The sequence below is a fragment of the Procambarus clarkii genome, chromosome 1 (assembly GCF_040958095.1).
Source record: "Procambarus clarkii isolate CNS0578487 chromosome 1, FALCON_Pclarkii_2.0, whole genome shotgun sequence".
Taxonomy (NCBI): domain Eukaryota; kingdom Metazoa; phylum Arthropoda; class Malacostraca; order Decapoda; family Cambaridae; genus Procambarus; species Procambarus clarkii.
Window position 1 is genome coordinate 57,437,359 of NC_091150.1, and position 17,543 is coordinate 57,454,901.

At 46.2% G+C, this 17,543-nt stretch overlaps 1 protein-coding gene across 1 annotated transcript in view; it reads left to right on the top strand.

Annotated features, from left to right (window-relative positions):
• The window catches only part of LOC123750707 (chorion peroxidase), a 48,338-nt gene extending 33,664 nt beyond the window's left edge, over window positions 1-14,674 (top strand). The window contains exons 10-13 of the mRNA XM_069322867.1: window positions 6,360-6,469; window positions 10,067-10,155; window positions 11,824-11,929; window positions 12,814-14,674. Coding sequence (XP_069178968.1) covers window positions 6,360-6,469; window positions 10,067-10,155; window positions 11,824-11,929; window positions 12,814-12,895 — 387 coding nt within the window. The 3' untranslated portion in view covers window positions 12,896-14,674. The remainder of the gene's footprint in view (window positions 1-6,359; window positions 6,470-10,066; window positions 10,156-11,823; window positions 11,930-12,813) is intronic.
• Window positions 14,675-17,543: the final 2,869 nt, after the last annotated feature.

Genomic DNA, 17,543 nt, shown 5'->3' on the forward strand with positions numbered 1-17,543 from the left:
CAGTCACTACCACCACCTACACAACAGTCACTACCACCACCTACACAACAGTCACTACCACCACCTACACAACAGTCACTACCACCACCTACACAACAGTCACTACCACCACCTACACAACAGTCACTACCACCACCTACAAAACAGTCACTACTACCACCTACACAACAGTCACTACTACCACCTACACAACAGTCACTACCACCACCTACACAACAGTCACTACCACCACCTACACAACAGTCACTACCACCACCTACACAACAGTCACTACTACCACCTACACAACAGTCACTACTACCACCTACACAACAGTCACTACCACCACCTACACAACAGTCACTACCACCACCTACACAACAGTCACTACCACCACCTACACAACAGTCACTACTACCACCTACACAACAGTCACTACCACAACCTACACAACAGTCACTATTACAACCTACACAAGTCACTGCTACCACCTACACAATAGTCACTACCACCACCTACACAACAGTCACTGCTACCACCTACACAGCAGTCACTACCACCACCTACACAACAGTCACTACCACCACCTACACAACAGTCACTGCTACCACCTACACAGCAGTCACTACCACCACCTACACAACAGTCACTACCACCACCTACAAAACAGTCACTACTACCACCTACACAAAAGTCACTGCTACCACCTACACAGCAGTCACTACCACCACCTACACAGCAGTCACTACTACCACCTACACAACAGTCACTACCACCACCTACACAACGTTCACTGGTTGATGGGGTTCTGGGTGTTCTTCTACTCCTCAAGCCCGGCCCGAGGCCAGGCTTGACTTGTGAGAAGTTGGTCCACCAGGCTGTTGCTTGGATCGGCCCGCAGGCCCACATACCCACCACAGCCCGGTTGGTCCGGCACTCCTTGGAGGAAACACTCTAGTTTCCTCATGAAGATATCCACGGTTGTTCCGGCAATATTTCTTATGCTCGCTGGGAGGGTGTTGAACAACTGTGGACCTCTGATGTTTATACAGTGTTCTCTGATTGAACCACCCCTGCTCTTCACTGGATCTATTCTGCATTTTCTTCCATATCGTACACTCCAGTACTGCGTTATTTTATTGTGTAGATTTGGTACTTGGCCCTCCAGTATCTTCCACGTGTATATTATTTGATATCTCTCTCGTCTTCTTTCTAGTGAGTACATTTGGAGGGCTTTGAGACGATTCCAATAATTTAGGTGCTTTATCGCGTCTATGCGTGCCGTATATGTTCTCTGTATTTCCTCTATTTCAGCAAACTCTCCTGCTCTGTAGGGGAAAGTGAGTACTGAGCATTACTCAAGACGGGACAACACAAGTGACTTGAAGAGTACAACCATTGTGATGGGATCCCTGGATTTGAAAGTTCTCGTAATCCATCCGATCATTTTTCTAGCAGACGCAAGATTTGCTTGGTTATGCTCCCTAAACGTTAGGTCGTCAGACATCATTATTCCCAAATCCTTTACATGCTGTTTTCCTACTATGGGCACATTTGATTGTGTTTTGTACCTTGTATTATGTTTAAAGTCCTCATTTTTACCGTACTTTAGTACCTGGAATTTATCACTGTTAAACATCATGTTATTTTTCTGTTGCCAGTCGAAAACTTTATTAATATCAGCTTGAAGTTTTTCAATGTCTTCAGCCGAGGCAATTTTCATACTGATTTTTGTGTCATCTGCAGAGGATGATACGAAGCTGTGACTTGTATTTTTGTCTATATCTGACATGAGAAAAGGTAAAGCAGTGGTGCAAGGAATGTACCCTGAGGTACAGAGCTTTTAACTGCGCTTGGACTCGATTTTATATGGTTGACTGTTACTCGCTGAGTCCTGTTTGACAGAAAACAGAGTATCCAGCGTCCTTCTTTACCGTTTATTCCCACTGACTTCATTTTGTGTGCTATCACGCCATGGTGACATTTATCGAAAGCCTTTTCGAAGTCCATGTATATCACATGAGCATTCTGTTTTTCTTCTAATGCCTCAGTGACTTTGTCGTAGTGATCATGTGAGAGGCACGATCTTCCCGCTCGAAATCCATGTTGGCCTGGGTTGTGAAGGTCATTGGTCTCCATGAAATTGGTGACCTGACTCCTAATCACTCTCTCAAATACTTTTATTATGTGCGACGTTAGTGCAACTGGTCCGTAATTCTTTGCCAATGCTTTGCTCCCTCCCTTGTGCAGAGGGGCTATGTCTGCTACTATTAAGTGCATCTGGTATCTCCCCCGTGTCCAAGCTCTTCCTCCACACTATAATGAGTGCCTGTGCTACCGGCACTTTGCATTTCTTTATAAATATTGAATTCCATGAATCTGGACCCGGAGCCGAGTGCATGGGCATGTTTTTAATTTCTCTTTCAAAGTCTAGTACGCTCGTGTTGATATCAGTTATATTTACAGGTATTTGGATATCCCGCATAAAGAAATTGTCTGGATCTTCCACTTTCATGTTGTTTATTGGAGTGCTAAACATGTCCTCATACTGTTTTTTTAGGATTTCACTAATTTCTTTGTCATCCTCCGTGTATGAACCTTCACTTGTACGAATAGGTCCAATACTGGCAGTGGTTTTTGCTTTTGATTTTGCATATGTGAAGAAGTATTTTGAATTTTTCTTTATTTCCTGAATTGTTTTCTGTTCTAACTGTCTTTCTTCAGTTTGAAATGAGTGTTTCAATTTCCACTCGATTTCTTTCAATCTCCCTATTTAAATTATTCCTTCTTCGACGGGAAAGTCGTGTCTGCTTATGCATTTCCGTTATTTTTCCTTCTTTTATAATGTCGTCTGCGTTCTCTTTCTACGTTGGATCTCTTTCAGGCTTTCCTCATAGGAACATATTGCAGACAGACTTAATATGCTTCCGAAGTCAGTTTTTCTATTCCTTCTGTAGGACTTGTATTACTTAGAACAGTTTCCCATGGAATGTTTGTAAGTTCCCTGTTTATTTTCTCCCAGACTATCCTTTTATTATTAAAATTGAAATTACTGAACAACCCTTCTCGCTTGATCAACGTTTTAGGTCTATTCTGAGTACTGATAGTCGTTTGCACTTCAATGAGCTTGTGATCTGAGTATGTGGTATCTGATATCGTAATGTCCCTGATAATGTCTTCATTGTTCATAAAGACCAGATCTAGAATATTTTCATTTCTCGTTGGCTCTGATATCTGCTGGTTGAGTGAAAATTTGTCACAGAATCTAAGTAGTTCTCTAACCTGTGGTTGGTTAGGTCTCGATAGATTTCCTGGTATAATATTATTGTTTGCTATTCTCCATCTGAGACTAGGCAAGTTGAAGTCACCTAGGAAGATAATATCAGGTATCGGGTTCTCCAAATTATCAAGGCTATTCTCTATTTTGTTTATCTGTTCTGTGAATTCCTCGGCCGTTGCATCTGGCGGTTTGTATATTCAGTCACTACCACCACCTATACCACAGTCGCTACTATCACCTACCCAACAGTCACTACCACCACCTACACAACAGTCACTACCACCACCTACAAAACAGTCACTACCACCACCTACACAACAGTCACTACCACCACCTACACAACAGTCACTACCACCACCTACACAACAGTCACTACCACCACCTACACACCAGTCACTACCACCACCTACACACCAGTCACTACCACCACCTACACAACAGTCACTACCACCACCTACACAACAGTCACTACCACCACCTACACAACAGTCACTACCACCACCTACACAACAGTCACTACCACCACCTACACAACAGTCACTACCACCACCTACACAACAGTCACTACCACCACCTACACAACAGTCACTACCACCACCTACACAACAGTCACTACCACCACCTACACAAGTCACTACTACCACCTACACAACAGTCACTACTACCGCCTACACAACAGTCACTACCACCACCTTCATAACAGTCACTACAACCACCACCTATACAAGTCACTCCCACCACCACCTACACAACAGTCACTACCACCACCATCTACACAACAGTCACTCTCACCACCACCTACACCACAGTCACTCCCACCACCACCTACACAACAGTCACTCCCACCACCACCTACACAACAGTCACTCCCACCACCACCTACACAACAGTCACTACCACCACCACCTACACAACAGTCACTACCACCACCACCTACACAACAGTCACTCCCACCACCACCTACACAACAGTCACTACCACCACCACCTACACAACAGTCACTACCACCACCACCTACACAACAGTCACTACCACCACCACCTACACAACAGTCACTCCCACCACCACCTACACAACAGTCACTACCACCACCACCTACACAGCAGTCACTACCACCACCACCTACACCACAGTCACTCCCACCACCACCTACACAACAGTCACTCCCACCACCACCTACACAACAGTCACTCTCACCACCACCTACACAACAGTCACTACCACCACCACCTACACCACAGTCACTACCACCACCACCTACACAACAGTCACTACCACCACCACCTACACAACAGTCACTCCCACCACCACCTACACAACAGTCACTACCACCACCACCTACACCACAGTCACTACCACCACCACCTACACAACAGTCACTACCACCACCACCTACACCACAGTCACTACCACCACCACCTACACCACAGTCATTACCACCACCACCTACACAACAGTCATTACCACCACCACCTACACAACAGTCACTACCACCACCACCTACACCACAGTCACTACCACCACCACCTACACAACAGTCACTCCCACCACCACCTACACAACAGTCACTACCACCACCACCTACACCACAGTCACTACCACCACCACCTACACAACAGTCACTACCACCACCACCTACACAACAGTCACTCTCACCACCACCTACACAACAGTCACTACCACCACCACCTACACCACAGTCACTACCACCACCACCTACACAACAGTCACTACCACCACCACCTACACAACAGTCACTCCCACCACCACCTACACAACAGTCACTACCACCACCACCTACACCACAGTCACTACCACCACCACCTACACAACAGTCACTACCACCACCACCTACACCACAGTCACTACCACCACCACCTACACCACAGTCATTACCACCACCACCTACACAACAGTCATTACCACCACCACCTACACAACAGTCACTACCACCACCACCTACACCACAGTCACTACCACCACCACCTACACAACAGTCACTCCCACCACCACCTACACAACAGTCACTACCACCACCACCTACACCACAGTCACTACCACCACCACCTACACAACAGTCACTACCACCACCACCTACACAACAGTCACTACCACCACCACCTACACAACAGTCATTACCACCACCACCTACACAACAGTCACTACCACCACCACCTACACAACAGTCACTACCACCACCACCTACACAACAGTCACTACCACCACCACCTACACAACAGTCACTACCACCACCACCTACACAACAGTCACTACCACCACCACCTACACAACAGTCACTACCACCACCACCTACACAACAGTCACTACCACCACCACCTACACAACAGTCACTACCACCACCACCTACACAACAGTCACTACCACCACCACCTACACCACAGTCACTACCACCACCACCTACACAACAGTCACTACCACCACCACCTACACAACAGTCACTACCACCACCACCTACACCACAGTCACTACCACCACCACCTACACAACAGTCACTACCACCACCACCTACACCACAGTCACTACTACCATTCATTTGTCACAATACTGAAATTAAAAATAAAATTAATCATGTAAAATGCGTCATTGCATTAAACTGCATCTGCTAGTTTTTCCTCCATTTTGAAAGACTCTTGTGTATGGAACCGACTTGTGAGATTTATATTTATAAAATTTATATAAATTTATATAGAATTTATATTTACGTTAATTTATATATTTCGATAGCAAACTGTATGATTTTTAGTGAACCGGATTTCTGGAAATTCTCGCAAATCGACTCCTTTACACATTAAAGGGGGTTATGGATTTATATCTGTAGTCACTCAAAATTGATTGACTAACATTCACTACAGTATTAGACTCCATATATTATTAATTAAAATAGCCACTAACATAGGGGGGTCCCGCCACTAACATGGGGGGGGGGGGGGTTCCCACCACTAACATGGGGGTCCTACCACTTACATGGTCATCCCACAACTTACTTAGACCTGCCACCGCTAAGACCGGGTGTCGAGGACTCACTCAACATACACCATCTGCAGCATCCACTAATATGAGATCTCCGCTCCCCCTACAGGTGGTGCAGGTGTTCAAGCAGCTCTACGCCTCCGTCGATGACATCGACCCCTTCGTGGCCGGTATCTCCGAGAGGCCCGCACCGGGGGCTCTCCTGGGACCCACCTTCAGGTGAGGGGCAACAGGAGGGGGACCCACCTTCAGGTGAGGGGGCAACAGGAGGAGGGACCCACCTCCAGGTGTAGGGCAACAGGAGGGGGGGACCCACCTCCAGGTGAGGGGTAACAGGAGGGGGGACCCACCTCCAGGTGTAGGGCAACAGGAGCGGGGACCCACCTCCAGGTGAGGGGCAACAGGAGGGGGGGACCCACCTCCAGGTGCAGGGCAACAGGAGCGGGGACCCACCTCCAGGTGAGGGGTAACAGGAGGGGGGACCCACCTCCAGGTGTAGGGCAACAGGAGCGAGGACCCACCTCCAGGTGAGGGGTAACAGGAGGGGGGACCCACCTCCAGGTGTAGGGCAACAGGAGCGGGGACCCACCTCCAGGTGAGGGGTAACAGGAGGGGGGGACCCACCTCCAGGTGTAGGGCAACAGGAGCGGGGACCCACCTCCAGGTGAGGGGTAACAGGAGGGGGGACCCACCTCCAGGTGTAGGGCAACAGGAGGGGGGACCCACCTCCAGGTGAGGGGTAACAGGAGGGGGGACCCACCTCCAGGTGTAGGGCAACAGGAGCGGGGACCCACCTCCAGGTGAGGGGTAACAGGAGGGGGGGACCCACCTCCAGGTGTAGGGCAACAGGAGCGGGGACCCACCTCCAGGTGAGGGGTAACAGGAGGGGGGACCCACCTCCAGGTGTAGGGCAACAGGAGCGGGGACCCACCTCCAGGTGAGGGGTAACAGGAGGGGGGACCCACCTCCAGGTGTAGGGCAACAGGAGCGGGGACCCACCTCCAGGTGAGGGGTAACAGGAGGGGGGGACCCACCTCCAGGTGTAGGGCAACAGGAGCGGGGACCCACCTCCAGGTGAGGGGTAACAGGAGGGGGGACCCACCTCCAGGTGTAGGGCAACAGGAGCGGGGACCCACCTCCAGGTGAGGGGTAACAGGAGGGGGGACCCACCTCCAGGTGAGGGGCAACAGGAGGGGGGACCCACCTCCAGGTGTAGGGCAACAGGAGCGGGGACCCACCTCCAGGTGACGGGTAACAGGAGGGGGGACCCACCTCCAGGTGAGGGGCAACAGGAGCGGGGACCCACCTCCAGGTGAGGGGTAACAGGAGGGGGGACCCACCTCCAGGTGTAGGGCAACAGGAGGGGGGACCCACCTCCAAGTGAGGGGCAACAGGAGGGGGGACCCACCTCCAGGTGAGGGGCAACAGGAGGAGGGACCCACCTCCAGGTGTAGGGCAACAGGAGGAGGAACCCACCTCCAGGTGAGGGGTAACAGGAGGGGGGACCCACCTCCAGGTGAAGGGCAATAGGAGACATTAGGGGCATTAAGACGGACGTAGAGTACTAGGAGTAGGCATCCATAAGTCTCAGGAGTCTATGGAGTTGCGCTCTGGTGTCGGCCTGGCCTGGAGTGGCCTCACCAGGGCGCAAAGACAGGGTAGGTTGATTCGGGGGAGAAGCTGTTACCCAGGCAGCAGGTTCCCCCTCTACACGGCGCTGAAAGTCTCCAATGAAAAGGTATATGCCAATACGATTGGTTCCAGCGCCGTCGCAGGAACTGTGAGTTCCGGGGTTGACCTCGAAGTTGGTTAAAAATGGGCACAGGGACTCCAACGCCGTAGACCGCCGTGGTCGGGGCCGGAGGAGAACCACCCCATCAAGGGTATATACGACCCCAGACTCCTGAAACAGAGCCCGGGCCGCACGACCCCCAGGAGGTGGACGTCCCGGTCCCGCACCTACGGGTTCCAGACAAAGTTCATCACAACTCCTTTCACCCGAAGTCGGCCTCCTTCAAGAGCAAGTGGAAGGAAGAGTGAAAATTATTAAATGCAACAATTATTATTATAATATTTATTATAATAATAATATAAATGTTTAATAATTTTCACTCTTCCTTCTACTTAAGTGAAAAATAATTTTCACTCCTCCTTCTACTTTATTACAAATGTCTATAGTCATTTGTAATAAAGCGGAAAAAGGTTAAAAGGAGGGATAGAGAAGAGGGGAGGAGTGGGTTACAGGAGCCAGGGAGGAGTAGGTTACGGGAGCCAGGGAGGAGTGGGTTACAGGTGCCAGGGAGGAGTAGGTTACGGGAGCCAGGGAGGAGTGGGTTATAGGAGCCAGGGAGGAGTGGGTTATAGGAGCCAGGGAGTAGTGGGTTACAGGAGCCAGGGAGGAGTGGGTTATAAGAGCCAGGGAGTAGTGGGTTACAGGAGCCAGGGAGGAGTGGGTTACAGGAGCCAGGGAGGAGTGAGTTACAGGAGCCAGGGAGGAGTGGGTTACAGGAGCCAGGGAGGAGTGGGTTACAGGAGCCAGGGAGGAGTGGGTTATAGGAGCCAGGGAGGAGTGGGTTATAGGAGCCAGGGAGGAGTGGGTTACAGGAGCCAGGGAGGAGTGGGTTACAGGAGCCAGGGAGGAGTGGGTTACAAGAGCCAGGGAGGAGTGGGTTACAGGAGCCAGGGAGGAGTGGGTTACAGGAGCCAGGGAGGAGTGAGTTACAGGAGCCAGGGAGGAGTGGGTTAGAGGAGCCAAGGAGGAGTGGGTTACAGGAGCCAGGGAGAAGTGGGTTACAGGAGCCAGGGAGGAGTGGGTTACAGGAGCCAGGGAGGAGTGAGTTACAGGAGCCAGGGAGGAGTGGGTTACAGGAGCCAAGTAGGAGTGGGTTACAGAAGCCAGGGAGGAGTGGGTTACAGGAGCCAGGGAGGAGTGGGTTACAGGAGCCAGGGAGGAGTGGGTTACAGGAGCCAGGGAGGAGTGAGTTACAGGAGCCAGGGAGGAGTGGGTTAGAGGAGCCAAGGATGAGTGGGTTACAGGAGCCAGGGAGAAGTGGGTTACAGGAGCCAGGGAGGAGTGGGTTACAGGAGCCAGGGAGGAGTGAGTTACAGGAGCCAGGGAGGAGTGGGTTACAGGAGCCAGGGAGGAGTGGGTTACAGGAGCCAGGGAGGAGTGAGTTACAGGAGCCAGGGAGGAGTGGGTTACAGGAGCCAGGGAGGAGTGGGTTACAGGAGCCAAGTAGGAGTGGGTTACAGGAGCCAGGGAGGAGTGGGTTACAGGAGCCAGGGAGAAGTGGGTTACTGGAGCCAGGGAGGAGTGGGTTACAGGAGCCAGGGAGGAGTGGGTTACAGGAGCCAGGGAGGAGTGGGTTACAGGAGCCAGGGAGGAATGGGTTACAGGTGAGGTAACACTAAAGCAGGAAAGAGAAGATGCCAAAAATGCTAGTAATGTTTACATCTCTTACTAACTCCTTTATTACATAACAAATTGCAGCATGTCGGGCTTTTTATACCAGAAATGCATATTATTTTGGAACAGGATATTTTTACGATTTATACATGTAATATTGGTGACCACGTCATCACACCACACAAAACTGGTTTACCAGTCATATTTTACAAGTACACAGAGGAATTGTTGACCAATTACACCATCGTACGTACAATAACTGACCAATTACTGGTCAATTCTTGAGCAATTACACAGACGTCTCAATAATCCCATGTTTTCCAACCATAAAGATGGATGTTTCACCAATCACATACTTTCCCGCCACACACACAGGAGTGCTTAACCAATCACGTGTTTTCCCGCCACAGGTGCATCATCGGCGACCAGTTCACCCGCCTGAAGCGAGGGGACAGGTTCTTCTACGACCTGGCGGACAAGCCAGCCACCTTCCCCCCAGGTCTGTTGACACTTCCAGTCATCTGATGTGTCAGTTGTTAATATAAATATGGATGTTGTCAAATTCACTCAACATGTACTTACGTGTCCATTAGGATAATACGTGCCCATAGGATAATATGACACTGAAACTTAAAACAATTTGCGTATTCGAAACAAATGACGACGCCTACCACAATTGTCAACATATTAAAGGACGTCAAATTACATCATTTAACTCAAAATTAATTAACTTGTATGACCCAAAAGTAGACAAGAGTATTATGAACGTTTCTTGGGGCGTTTGACTCACCGATCACTGAATCGAGTTAGAACGATAAGTATTACCCATTTCTCTTATAAATGAACTGCGATTTTTAACATAATAAAATAATAGAGCCTCCAGGTATGTAGAACTGTACATCTAATAATGATTATAATAAGGGAAAAAAGAATTCTAACCAGATCCTCTTTTTATCCATTACCAATTGACCATAACTAACAATTATGTTAAATCTGTTGCCAAACGAAATGGACATTTTTAAAATGATTTATATATCAGATATTGTGCTTGTTAAGGAAGCAGAATAATATATGTTGAACATTTAAGTTAATACAACATTACCTTAGTAACTACATCATATAATGTCACACTTGTACCACAACTGTGAGTTAAGGCAACATTACCTTAGTAACAACATCATATAATGTCACACTTGTACCACAACTGTGAGTTAAGGCAACATTACCTTAGTAACAACATCATATAATGTCACACTTGTACCACAACTGTGAGTTAAGGCAACATTACCTTAGTAACTACATCATATAATGTCACACTTGTACCACAACTGTGAGTTAAGGCAACATTACCTTAGTAACAACATCATATAATGTCACACTTGTACCACAACTGTGAGTTAAGGCAACATTACCTTAGTAACAACATCATATAATGTCACACTTGTACCACAACTGTGAGTTAAGGCAACATTACCTTAGTAACTACATCATATAATGTCACACTTGTACCACAACTGTGAGTTAAGGCAACATTACCTTAGTAACAACATCATATAATGTCACACTTGTACCACAACTGTGAGTTAAGGCAACATTACCTTAGTAACAACATCATATAATGTTACACTTGTACCACAACTGCGAGTTAAGGCAACATTACCTTAGTAACAACATCATATAATGTTACACTTGTACCACAACTGCGAGTTAAGGCAACATTACCTTAGTAACAACATCATATAATGTTACACTTGTACCACAACAACAAAGGGGGCCTGGTGGATAGCGCGCAGGACTCGTAATTCTGTGGCGCGGGTTCGAGTCCCGCACCAGGCAAAAACAAATGGGCAAAGTTTCTTTCACCCTGAATGCCTCTGTTACCTAGCAGTAAATAGGTACCTGGGAGTTAGTCACACACACACCAGGGCTATTTCCTGGTGTGTGTGTGTGTGTGTGTGTGTGGTGTGGGAAAAAAGTAGTTAATAAACAGTTGATTGACAGTTGATAGGCGGGCCGAAAGAGCAAACACAACTAGGGGAATACAACTGTGAGTTAAGGCAACATTACCTTAGTAACAACATCATATAATGTCACACTTGTACCGCAACTGTGAGTTAAGACATTACCTTAATAACAACATCAAACTTATAATGCAATATTCTTGCAGAACAACTCAACTCGATCCGGATGATGTCTTGGGCCCGCGTCCTGTGTGAGACTGGAGACATGTTGGGCTACGTCCAGCCCCTCGCCTTCCGCCAGCCCCGAGGACTGTGAGTCACACCAGCCTCTCCTCTTGTTTAGATAGTACCTATCGTGACCTTCGTCAATAGTCACGAATTCGTACGTACTTAGCTTTTAGATAGTAAAATACTGACCAGTAATGAATTCTGTTAAAATAAATGAAGCTAAAACACAAACTTAAATATTCCCAGGCCTAGTATAGCACACATAAGTACTGTATTAGGCCTCAGATATCGTGTATTAGGCCTAGGAAGGTTAGGTTAGTTTCGTTTGTCAAAGCAACACAAGTTAAAATAGTTTTCTGGTTTGTCCTACTCAATAGTTCAGATTTCTACTTTCTAATTTCGCTGTTCATCGGTATATATATTAGGGTCTACATTGATACTATAAGTACTACCAAAACAGGAGGATGGGGTGGTCACTCTTTATATTGTGTAGGGCTGCATCCAGCCCATTGCCTTTTCGTGGACTGTGAGACATCTGAGGTCAGACATTTTAGCTTCGGCTCTCAAACTCGTTTCCAGATTTACCTAATCTACCAAAAAATTAACTGGCCTGTTCCTGCCTAGCACACATAACTAAGTCACCTTAACTCAGCATAAAGAAATCCTGCCAGATGGGAACTTTTAGTATCGCTGCTACTTTATTAACTCTTGCATCCTTTGATGATATCCATCGAAGGTGGCCTGATCTCGTGGCCTTGTGAGACTAACCATTTTCGCATCAGTAAGCTAAGATATACTATGTATCCCCCTTCATATTCTAGGGTGGCTGAATAATGTAGATGTACATATTTGTGTTAAGTCTTCCTGGTTTCAGTTTGGGATCCATGAAAGGTTTAACGATTCTAGCTTTTAAAATGCTTGGTTGCTAAGTGCAAGACGTTCAATTAACTTTTTTCCTTGCTTTTCAGGAACGAGAGAGTACCTTGTGACAGTCCAGGCATCCCGGGCCTTGACCTCACGCCTTGGCTCTCCCTGCCGATGCAATACTGACCTCCACACCGATGCCCAAGTGTTGTAAACGAAACATTTTATTGTCATAATCAACAAGAAGTGCCATCACAGTTGTCTTCCTCGCTGACACTGTACAGTGCCATGTTACCAACCTTGGTTATGACTTGGCTCGTGCCTCACACAGGAATAACTAATACCTAGGCCTATCACGTTCTTATGCTCAAGAGTATGATCCTCAAAAACCCAACGAGGTACTTAAGCAGGCACCAGTGAAGAATATTCAGGGAGGAACACAATACGAAGAACAAAAGTTAAACTTATAATTATAATAACTTAAAATGACAAATTAGCTCAAAATGGACTTATTGATCACAATTAACTATATAAACACAGATGGACATATAATAGAATACCAGACCAATTAACCACCCTACGGTTATGAACACAACCAGACAATACTTAAACTGACACAGATATGTTGTCAACAGACCTCTCTACTTGCTACTGAGGGTACCAGCCGCGCTCCTCTCCGACAGACGAATGTCTCCCTCACCTCTGAGTTGCCTACTTCCGATTCAATCTTTTTATTAATAAATTAACACACTACAAACTGAAATAATTACTCTCAAACAATTTACAATATACAATCATACTATTTCACTCAGTCTAATATGGATAACTAAAATTATAACATTCTTAAATGGTTTAACTTAATAATTACTTATATATAAGGATACAATAAGATGGGCAACACAGACAGCCTGGCTCTGCCTCCCTCTCTGTACACGTATGATCACTGGAAAAGGACCTGCATAATACCTGTACTCTTTCACGCCAGCCTTTCCTCTCATACACTATATGGTATAATACAACATACCATATTGCCATACACCCCAATACATCATCTATATATATATGGAGGGTTATCAGCCACCAATATATATATTGGTGGCTGATAACCCTCCAAATACAGAATAAAATATTATATAACCTATGAGTATCAATACTCTGATACTGATACATAACATGCCACCAGCTCATTCATCTTAATTTAAGTGTTATAAAAGGGTCTTCTCTTGCTCGGTAATGTGCACCTCCCTCCCTCCACGCACCACTAATACTCGCACTAGTGTCGTCTGGCACTAACAGGAGACAGTAGCTGACACACCCACACCTAGTGTCGCCTGGCACTAACAGGAAACAGTAGCTGACACACCCACACCTAGTGTCGTCTGGCACTAACAGGAAACAGTAGCTGACACACCCACACCTCAGTTGTGTACATCTACACAACACCGTACGACGCCTGCACTAGTATACATAATTTTCAACACCTATATTTGAGTACCAGTTGCAGGCGATGAGTCACAATAACGTGGCTGAAGTATGTTGACCAGACCACACACTAGAAGGTGAAGGGACGACGACGTATCGGTCCGTCCTGGACCATTCTCAAGTCGACTAAGTACCGCCAGCAATACTCACAGACGCTACACTGACGCCAGCACATTGCCGGCTTGGCCAAGGACCAAGCCGGTGCTCCTCGACCAATGAGCAAGCAGCGTTGCTCCGTGTCTCGCTGGCAGACGGATGAATACAAATGCCTGACACAGCTTCAATATCATTACCAGATCAGCATTAAAATACCAGCTCGAAGTAGCCTGGAGGAACATCATCTGACCTGTCTCGACCCAGTCAACTCACCAGACGGAATCATCCTCCAGTTAGCCAACCTTAAATCTGCCTCACCATACTGCCTGCTTATACTCCCTACTGTATAAATTATAACTCTATACCTAATATATATACTATTGACCATATTGTGTTTGTTATCCAACCTCTTAGGTAGGGCTGGATCTAACTGTTTTTGGACGCTAGGTCATAACAGTTAAATGACACCTTCTGGTAAGTGTCGTCATTCAAAGGGTAAACATTGCATGTAGACAGTGGTGGGCCCCCTGGTGCTTGTGGGCCCCCCTGGTGCTGGTGGGCTCCCTGGTGCTGGTGGGCCCTAGGCCATGGCCTATTTGGCCTATTGGATAATCTTGTGCTGCTGTCAGGGTATTGCACAAGAACATAGATAGCCACTGTGTTCCGAAGAGTATATAGGAAACCTTTACTAATGTATTCAACCCATGTACATTATACAAGTATCTCTCTCGTGAGCTAGTTTAGCAATGTCCAGTAAGCTACGACAAAGATACAAAGCCAGTGTTCTCAACGCTTATATTCGTCGAACTCTTACCCACTGCTCTGAATGGAGCAACGTGAGTAGGGAGTCTGAAAAAATAACCCAGGTGTTGGTGAACAACGGATATAGCAACACGAAAATAAACACTACAATAAGGCGACACCTTGATCGATGGTACAATCCTGAACCAAGAACAGAAACCACAACAACTCCAATAAAATTATAATATAAATACACCATGCACAGCGAACATAAAAAAGAAGAACGAATAATGAAAGAAATAATCCGTAAAAGAGTAAAAAGCATAACTCCTAACCAAAACATAGACCTAATCATATTCTATAAAACAAAGAAGACTACCGACCTCCTTATTATAAACAGTGTGAAGCCGACGGAGAACCCTTTGCAACAGTCAAACGTGGTATATATGTACACCTGCCCCCACGAAGGACGTAGCCTTCAAATCTCAAAGTACATAGGGATGACGTCGACCAAGCTGACGAGGCATTAGACCTGTCATCTTCAATCAGGTGCCGCCAAAAATCACAAGAGACAAGCCCATGACATCACCCAAATAAGAGAAATGTTGTATAAAAACACTTGTATAATAGACAAAATCTAAGATGTAAGAAGATTACAATTTCTTGAAACAATCTACTTAAAAATAGAACAATCTAACATAAATACCCAAATTATGGAACTATTCACTCTACCCACCATGAGAGAGTAAAAACACGACTGGAACATGAAGATGCTGTAAGATTTTTCTCTACGCCTACCTCCCTTAAGAGGTGGACTACAAGTTTAAAGTTTGCTCACGGCAGTTAAGCATGAATCCAGTAGAAAAAAGGAAAAGCGGGAGCAAACCGCCAGGCCTCCACTACCAAGGGTGAAAACCTGTCCACAATAGGCCGCTGGCTCCTAGTTAACAGGACGTTAAAACTAATAAAGGGTAACCGACGGGTTCTCACAATCAAATATTTATATTTGAAGTGGCACTATGAATTGGAATGCGAATTCCCAAGAACAGCCGCCTTATCAAGATCACATCAACATTTAATAATAATATGCAGAAATATGGTGGAATAATATGGTTGAAGGGTTGACATCAAAGACTGTTTTCTATAACATAACAATTTATTAATAACAAGAGACTAACTACTACATTACCGAGTTTACATTACGTTAATGTCCATCCAGTGGCACGATAACAAACAGCTACATAGCAACCCTTGCTGTGAGGCTGCATACTGAACTAACCTGAACACAGGTGTGCCCACTGATGACGCAATATTGCAAATCAAAGAAAAATATCACAGACTAAGTTACACCACAGCGAATGGTTACGTTATTGTACATCAAGTGGCATTTGCAACACAGCTATTCAACAGCCCCTCGAGAAGTGACAGCAGGCTCCATCTTGCTGACACTTCGGGCTGACAACATGAACTAACTGAACAAATGAAGGATCCACTGAAACAAAGACACAAGCAGGCAATCAATAGTGTCTTGGTTTCCCTGACAGCTACTATAATCACAAGCTTAGGGGTCCTCCCGCCCCCTAGGAGAGACCCACGTAACTAGGCGGAAGTCTAACAGTGACACCCCCCTATCACAACCCCGTGTGAACACTCTTTGCAACTCCCACTAAGAAGTTGTCCTGTTGTAACCCGATACACAGACAGGCAAGGCGGGATTCTGGGACACAGCTCCACAGATCCCTAGATGACTCTTCTCTCGTCACTAGACGACAACCAAAAGAAATTGCCTTAAGTGATTAATTACGTTAATTGACTGATCGCAGCAGTCAGCAACAAAGTACCACGGTAATCACAAACAATTGTCTCCCACTAGACAACAACATGATGATACTCTACGTTAATCTTTAACACTTGTCTCTCTCTTGTTAACAATAACTCAACATATTACACCACACTTGACTCCTTGCAAGTATTCAGTGAGTAATTCTCAATTAAGGTAAAACGGATCACTAATTACATCCCCATTGAGTTACGTTAACTAAGCCTACCCTAACTTGGTAGCTTCTCCACAGTCTGTGTAAAAAAAAATTACGAGTGAGTGTTAATTACCCTAATTAAACCACTAATTACTTGAGCCATTAATTATCTGTCACCAGGACCGATAATTAATCATCCAGAAATACGTCTCACTCCGCACTGCCTAAGCAGGTCTCATCAAACGCTGTGAATTCACGGGAAGGGAGTTAATTACCCTAATTAACGAGATGTGCCAATAATCCACTGTCCTCAGACAGGATATGATTAATACAACGATTTATGCTAGCTCCATGACCTCACTTTACCGAGTCACCGGAGCTCTCCAATGCTAATTACTCCACTAATTAACATGAGCCACTAATTGCTATACCCCTGAAAGGTAATTAGTCTCGAGCATATTACGTTAACACAAATACTGACAGACTCTGACAGAACCTCTCCCACTATGTGAATTCATGATGAGAAGGCTAATTACATA